The sequence below is a fragment of the Branchiostoma lanceolatum genome, chromosome 4 (assembly GCF_035083965.1).
Source record: "Branchiostoma lanceolatum isolate klBraLanc5 chromosome 4, klBraLanc5.hap2, whole genome shotgun sequence".
NCBI classification, from domain to species: Eukaryota; Metazoa; Chordata; class Leptocardii; order Amphioxiformes; family Branchiostomatidae; genus Branchiostoma; species Branchiostoma lanceolatum.
Window position 1 is genome coordinate 8,820,355 of NC_089725.1, and position 8,220 is coordinate 8,828,574.

Sequence of the window (8,220 nt, forward strand, 5' to 3'; positions counted from 1 at the left end):
GCTGAAAGAAGGGGACAGAGGACAAAACAAAAAAAAAGGTTCGAGGTGGTTTTAAGTTCGCGATGAAATAAGAGGTCACCATAAAAACTGAGAACATAAAACCGCCGCAAACATGTTCCTTTTTACAGTATCTCAGACATATGTCCATTCACTAAATGAGTGCAGGATAGTGACCACCATGATACGTGTGTAAGGATCATGTCACTACGAAGGGACTCCGGCTGACAAACTGAGATACCGTAGGTCATTACAGAAGAGTCCGCTCGAGTGTTTGCACGTGTGTGGATGGCGTTCAGCACCAAGGACAGGCATGCGTACGAAAGATCTACAGCAAATTCAGATCATTCCTGTGAATGTCGTGGATATGTGTCGTGAAAAGTTGAACTCTCTCGACGGCATATTCTGCCGTAGGATCACTGAAAATCCTACGGCAAACAACCGTGTTTGATACAAATACGTGCTTTGTTTCCATACTCACTGCACAAACATGTACTGGCGCATTTCTTGCACGTGAGGCCTACTTGTCATGTACATGTATTGACCCGACATACATGGACCACCAAGGACGTTTGTTGCGTCACGTTCTGTGCTTTGCCACATACTGTGTCTAGGCACGGTTTGTGACAGTCCTCGAGTGGGGGGTGACTGCGGTTAACAAAAACACGCTGCCTTATATGGAAACGCGGGCGTGAATAGTTATATCACTGCCCCGTCAGTCACAGTGATTGACAGCGCTTCCGGGCACAGTCTGTGACGGTCGGGCTGTGTCACGTTCTGTGCCTGAGAAAAGCACAGAACGTGACGGGCATGGTTTGTGACGCTGCAACGTTATAGCCTCATGAATTATTTACGTCTTTGAAGTTTGTATACAATATACTATAGTCTTACATTTAATAGTATATTACTTGTTTAACATTCTCTTCTGAGCTAACTTCAGGGCAACTGCACAAAAGAAGAACACATGTTAGCTCCAAATAACCACATATTGACTAAATCACATAACTGATGGCCTATTTCTATACGTAACATGTGGGCACATTTCGTTGTATTGTATTGCATTGTATTGTACTATATTGTATTATAAAAGTAACCAATGTACATACACGTATATAGCATCTCAATGCGCATGTATCTTCATTTTGTTCCACCGTTCTGGACACTTACAGATCATGTTTGGTACTGCCACACTTATTTGTTATACTTATTAATGGTTCAACTGAAATCATTGTTGATATCATTCTTATTAAAGAGCGAAGAGTTTCTAGAAAATACGTTGTCTATTCTTTTTGCATGAAATAAAAACTATCATAGAATTGAAAGCTTAATGAACCAGCGAAAAAGTTTTAAAAGTGCATCAATTTTTATTTTCTTTAGAGGAACATACAGTCTGTACTTTCATAATGATATAAGCCTTGAAATGTAACGCAAATGGCAACATGCCAACCATATGATTAGTGACAATAAGAAATTATGCTGACAGTTCACAATTTGTATTACGCACAATTCGGCATAATCTGATATCTTTATGGTATGAATATGAAGTTCACATAACCTTTGATAGACATCGTCATATCACTGTTCCTGTCACAGAATCTCATACCGTGTATCTTCTGAACTCTCTTGATCAAAACGCAGTACCTCAACCAAAGGATCCGTCTCGTAGGTGTTGCCAAAACACTTGGCCTCTGCCATATCCAGACTACTAAAAATCATTTCATATTCATCTGCTTGCAACTAAAATATTGATCTACTGTAGTAAAGAACGAAAGCTAGTAGTATTAACAAATGTAAGCCACACAGCATAAAGAACAGAAAACTGTTACTGGTTTCTTGGAGGATATGATCCCTGGTCGCCACTGGCAATAGAGGCTAAATAACAGAATATCAGATCCTGCATGGTAAGATGTATTCTCCAAGCAGAGGTTTCGGTTGAGTGTTATGTTCTACGCAGCATCGTTGGCCCACAGGAACCACAGCTAGCAACGGTCAAGAGACGTAAGCTTCAGTGGTTCGGCCACGTGACACGCCACGACAACCTGGCCAAGACCATACTACAGGGCACCCTGGAAGGAGGTCGCCGTAGGGGACGACAGAGGAAATCCTGGCAGGATAACGTCGCAGAGTGGACGTCCCTTAGCCTGTCTGAAAGGCTGGCTGCTGCAAGAAATAGACGAGCCTGGAGACATATCTCCATCTTCACTGCTACCTTGTCCCCCCAAAGACCCGGAGGTCAAGGGACTAGGTAGGTAGGTTTTGTGAAGGGAGGCAGACGTAACAAATCCGGGACACTCCTACCCTACTCGACCGAAACCTCTGCTTGGAGAATAGGTAAGATGTCCCTTCTCTTTAACCTTATCCCTGCTGCCTAACCCTTCAACAAACACAAATTCGTTGCCAGAAGAGTACTAGTACTTCAGGGAGGGATCTCACTAGTATACTGTATAGGGTACTTTTATGGCTGGTGGAGATCAAAGTGCTGGTTAGCCTAGGTACTAGGGGTGGATACCGGTTCGCTGGACCTGATTCAGACCTTTACAATATCCAAGAACTGAGTCCAAGAAACCTAAACAAAGTACAAATTTTTTTTCTATTTTGTTTGATTAAAAGTGTTTTGATTCTCCCCTCTGACAAAAAAGGCATTTAAGATAAGTGCAACATTCAAATATTAAACACTGGTTTATCTTAAAAGTCTTCTCACCAAGAAAGTTTTATAGTCGTGCGTGTCAGTGTTAAATTAAATCTCTATGCTTAATATTGGTCTAATAAAACAAAACATCAACTGCACAGGATCAGGTCCAGGTTCAGGTCCGGACCTGAACCTAAATCTCCGGAGCTTAACTTGGACTTGGACCTTATAAAGCCGAACCGGTATCCACCACTATTGGGTACCATCCTCCATAGTTACCGCCGGCTCATTCTTTTCCCTTGCTCCTCACCAAGCCATGGTACATGAGCCTTACATAAGCCCTTCAGCCTAAGACAAAGAGCTCTCTACTGTTAGTGTCAGCAGGGTGCAAAATACCTGGTTGCACGTTGCACAGTGCTTCGTTTGGTGCAAGTTAATTCCAAACCCAGGTAGCGCAGTGTGCAACCTTATATTTTGAGCCAAAGATCTCAATCGGAGCCCTGGAAGCTCACAAAAACACAGTGTCACTCTCATAAAATTCGGTAAATCTTCAATTGAAACAAAGAAATCAACACATTTTCGTTTTAAACCATCCAAAACCATTCATAGATCATGGAATTTGAGCTGAAAAAGACGAAAACACACTGCCCTCGTCTAAACAAGATGTTGTTAGGTCAATGGGAACACAATGCTATCTAATTCATATTTTGAAATATTAGTGCTAGTAGTATTATATGCTACAAACGAGCTTAATTTGATGAAATCGGTGAATGTTGCTGGAGCAACCTGAAATTTGGATGTGCAACCTAGCAATTGCCCAAGGTTGCAACATGGGCAACCTGGCTCAAAAAAGTATTTTGCACCCTGCTGTCAGTCCCTTGTGTGTTCATCCTGATCTGGAAGGTTCATGTATATACGTGCCACAGGTAACACAGAATCGCCCATAATCCAATATCCATCATTGGGAACAGGCAGGGTGACTTGTGAGTCTCTCCAAGTACCTGCCATCCTGTTGTACACATGTATTTCCTGAGCCAACTCATCATCATCATCATCATCGTTGTCTCCTTGATACTGAAATTCTAACAATACACACACCTGGCCTTCGTGTGCAAAGAGAATGGGATCGCCCCTATTTGGAATTCCATCTGGGTCCGACCACCCTGGAAGCTCGCGCCAGCTATCCGCCTCAACATCGTATACCGCCATCTTGCTGAAAGCATTGTCCGTGCAAAAGATCTCCGTTCCCATGGCAACTGCTGTGCAGAGACCAGGAATGGTTCTTGGCGGGCTTCCCCTGCTCCATAGGTCCTGACTTGGGTCATAGCGGTGCATTTCTGTGTTTGTGAGGAGAAAGATTTGCTCACCACATGTCATGGCCACAAAGAAACGCAGTTCGTCATGTCTTGGCTTGGAGCAGTCCTGCCATCGGTCCGTGAGCCACTCATACTTTTTCATCACCACAGTAACACCCCTTTTTCTTCTCAATACCCACATGAGATGCACAGCCAGGTAATAAAGATGCCCATCAACTTCAAAAAGATATTCAATAGGGTCTCCCATGGGGTGTTCTGGGAAGTCCCTATGTATTGACGACTTTTTTCCCCACATTTCCCTTAGATGGTTGTACCGAAGCACGGACACTTGGTCATGTGAGTCTTCAACCAGGATGTAGATGTCATTATTACTGGTAACTGTTGCTGTCATGAGTGCAGGAATAGTGTCCTTTATGTAGCTGTACTTGATGCTCTCTCCCGACCTAGGGTTCATACAAAGCATTTCTCTCGTGTCTTCACAAGGTTCCACTGCCCTGAAAAATAGGATCATTTCCTGTGCATCCATCCCAACTCTCATATTTCGCTTGGAGGTACCCCTCAGTGCCAGAGTGTGTAGCTCAGAGCTCGCAGGATTCTCCCTGACCAGGGGGTGTTCCAAAATGGCTGCCGTGTCATCTGAGGTCAGCAGGTTGAAGCGGATGTGAGGGAGGATGCTGGGTAGGTGGTGCAGTCTGTCCTCCCTGCTGTGCTGCACCCATCTCACCACAGCCTCCCAGACTGTTGTCTCCTCTTGAACATCCAGCTCATCGCAGCTGATGATCTTAGTCAGCTGATTCACACTCAGGCTGCAGAACTCCTCGCTGGAAGCAACCTGTGGAGGTGCAGAGTACTTGTGCATGTGAGGCACTATGGAAATGCCAGGGCTCGAAATTCTTTTTTAGAAATAGATACACTGGTGCACCCAACCAAAAAAATTAGGTGCACAGAAATAATTTTGAGTGCACCACATGATAGAAAGTTGAATGTCAACAAAACATAAGTTTGATGCTACTGCCTCTCTTAAGAACTGCAATCTGTAAGTCTATTCAGATTTCAAATTTCAACCAAGCAATACATCAAATAAAGTACTACAAAAGGTAATATTGTTTTTTTCTGATACTTACATTTCAAGAATATTTTGTACACTAGCGTACAAGAGAATTGTTTCCCTATAGAGTACAAAAATATCTAGGTGCACTGGTGCACCCACAGTAAAAATTAGGTGCACAGCTCCAATTTTGGTGCACACAGATGCACATGCACCCAGTATTTCGAGCCCTGACACATGTTGGTCCACTTCTGGCAAGTTTCTCTCCTACTGTAACATATGCAAACAAAATCAATAGTTGTACTCTCACCTCTCAAATAAACGTACCGGTACGTTTATTTTTTTTCGCCAATAGTTCCACCCTGTACTTTCTTATTCTAGACGGTACGTTTATTATTTTTTGAAAAATTGAGGCTTTGCAAACCAGGAATCCCTCTAAAATCGTAAGTTAAGGTTTTTCTGCCCATATTTCCCCGGTATTTTTGCTCGTAATTCGCTATTTTTCGGCCTACCGGCGTTGATTTTCTCGCCGCTTTGACGGCCTTGTGAAAAGTATCCTGGCGGCACTCGTAACATATCGGTCGATATCGCTATGACGCTACAAAGTAAACCGGAAAATAAGACGCGACATTGACATTTTAAAATACAATTTTCATATAAATAACTTTGATAGTCTCTGTTTACATCGTAAACCAAAGCACGCTGATTAAAAAACGTGTGGAGTAGGGTGCTCGCCTACACAGGGAATAATAATTTCCTGACCACTATATCCGTAGTATCGGCAGCGCGGCGGAAGAATTATTTGTTCGCAGAAGACATGTAACACGTTAAAACAACAATCATAACTTAACTTCCCTTGTGATATGTGTTTTGAGGCCACAAAATCTCTAAAACGGCAGAAATATGTCCGATATGATTCGGTAAACAACAGCGCGAAATCGCGAAACATGGCCGCCACTCTCAGGCATGGCGACAGTAAAACTAGCAGCATATTGCGTAGTGCGGATACCGATCTTTAAAATGATACCGTAAACGCATGGAAATATTATATTTTTTGGGCAACGATAGACACACAGCGCCATATTTATTTTCAGAGGGTTCATTTTTTTAAATAATCGTAAGATTTTCCCAATTTTGGCGGTTCATCGCGGGTTTCTAGTGTCAACACGTAATGGGTAACTTCTTAGTATGTGCGGTCTGTGACGTTGAGCTACTTTTACAGTCGATCTCTGTTCAATATTGTGGGATTTACCGCGGGAACTCGAAATCCGAGCGTCTCACTTTGTTTTCGACGCTATGGAGCAAAAGTTTATAGACATATTTCTTCTGTGGAAGGACTGTGTTCATATTTGTGTTTTTTTTGTGGTTGATGTCTTTAGAAAATATGATCAGGTACATTTAACTTTTAAAAGTACTCTGATGATTTTTGTCATATGTGACTGATTGTCAGTCATAATAAAATGATATAACAATTTTCTTTGATCGCTTGCTTCAAGTTCCAAGTAGAAAAAGCATGTATCATGTACATTTTCACTTGTTGAATTTGAAAGCACCGTGGCCCCCGGTTAGGGGTCATAGCGGGGAACCTATGCCCAATTTTTCAATTATATTTTACGAAGAGGCGAGGAAGATCATCATGATTTGAACAAGCTATGGACAGTTATTCTGTTCAAATTATTATATCTATATACTTAATAGGTATGGCATAATTGACTAAATATAAGTTACCTACCTGCTTATTATCTTATTTCCCTCTGACAGTGACAGTTGTACATGTATGGACACAGTTTACCTAGCCTCGACTGTCGATTTTTGAAATTTTCCGGGGGGTACTTTTATTCCAGGGGGTACTTCTATTTGAGAGGTGAGAGTATTTGTATTCTGATCAATGGAAAGTTGCTTTTTCCTTCCATCGCATAAAAGTTGCGGGCTTCAAAAGTCACATCATTCATGAATAGGGCTCTGTAGCTAAACAATTTTCAGGCACAGATACAGGTACAACAGTTTAGGTACAGGTACTGGACCTGGACTCAAATAAGTTTGGTCAATTATCTGTAAGTTATACAAGTAGTCAACTGTCTTTTTAGCAGTAAATTGTCATGTGCACTTTTGTATGAGGATTTACAAATTCCAAAGATCTCAAAATGAGTCTGAACTTACTTATTTTCTTAATCATTGTTGCAAGTGCAGGATTGTCAAAACTGTCATCTCTGACCTAGGATTTACATATCTTTAGTCTTAAAAAAATATCTTAGTTTGTTAATGTACTCTACTGGTATATACTCAAGATGTTTAGGTCCAGACCTCTACCTAAACAATTTTACAGGTACACGGCCCTATTCATGAATAATAATAATACTAACAATAATAATAATAATGATAACAACAATAATAATAACGATAATAATGATAATAATAATTGTCATTCTGAAAAAAAACCAACCTTAGCAAAGTGCATATTGATGCACTGCAGACACCGGTTCAAGACAATGTCTACAGAGAAGACGTCCGCAAACTTGAATAGGTCCACGCAAGTTGAGCGCTCCACGTTCATGGCCATGTATCTGCTGCAGGTGTGTCTCACATAGTCCAGTTGAAGCAGGTCGGCTGCCTGGTACAGGGGCAGCACTTTGTCTAGGGACACGTGGAGGGTTCCCGAGTAGATGTAACTCAGGATCTCACCAAAAATACCTGCATCCAACCCCTGTAAAACAACCGTCTTTTGTCGACTTTCCGCCATGTTGCTGGTAAACATGGCCCTGAAGTAGGGGCTGGCCGCGGACAAAACAAGCCGATGGCAGGGAAACCGCCCGCCCTCGACTTCAAGGACGACATCCTGCAGTACCTCAGCTTTCTGTAGGTCACCAATGGTGTCAATAAAACAGTGCCTATAGCTCACGTGTTCTCGAGAACGCGGGCGAACTGGTCCGTCCTCGTATTCTTGCTCTGCGGCAGCCATGTTGATGATGATTTTTGTTGTACTGGGCTATTCCAAACAAATGGAGGAGGGTTTCTCATCCGTAGTAATTCACCTCTAACACCTAACTGTCATATACAAGTATGCTGGTATAGGTTCATATATAATTCCTATCTATCTAGATCTATATGATATTGATGCAATTGAATGATACGAATATACGAAGAAAATTAAAAACCCCTGTTTACTACAGTGGCACAGTCCATCCAGCTGCAACCACTACTTTCAGGTTCCAGACATTACCTCGGTTAAC

The 8,220-nt window shown here is 42.1% G+C and overlaps 1 protein-coding gene across 1 annotated transcript; it reads right to left on the minus strand.

Moving 5' to 3' along the window:
* Positions 1–1,341: 1,341 nt before the first annotated feature.
* LOC136432438 (kelch repeat and BTB domain-containing protein 2-like) lies at positions 1,342–7,970 on the minus strand. The gene is made up of 2 exons (XM_066423726.1): positions 7,434–7,970; positions 1,342–4,774 (listed from the first exon to the last, which is right to left on the minus strand). Exons 1-2 carry the CDS (start codon positions 7,947–7,949, stop codon positions 3,497–3,499), a joined length of 1,794 nt encoding a protein of 597 aa, XP_066279823.1. The 5' UTR covers positions 7,950–7,970; the 3' UTR covers positions 1,342–3,496.
* Positions 7,971–8,220: the final 250 nt, after the last annotated feature.

Bases quoted from the DNA above. Each gene is read 5' to 3' on its own strand.
- LOC136432438 (XM_066423726.1), bottom strand. From the start codon at position 7,949: ATGGCTGCCGCAGAGCAAGAATACGAGGACGGACCAGTTCGCCCGCGT. The intron at 4,775-7,433 runs GTTGGTTTTTTT...GCACCTCCACAG, and splicing joins TCAATATGCACTTTGCTAAG to GTTGCTTCCAGCGAGGAGTT.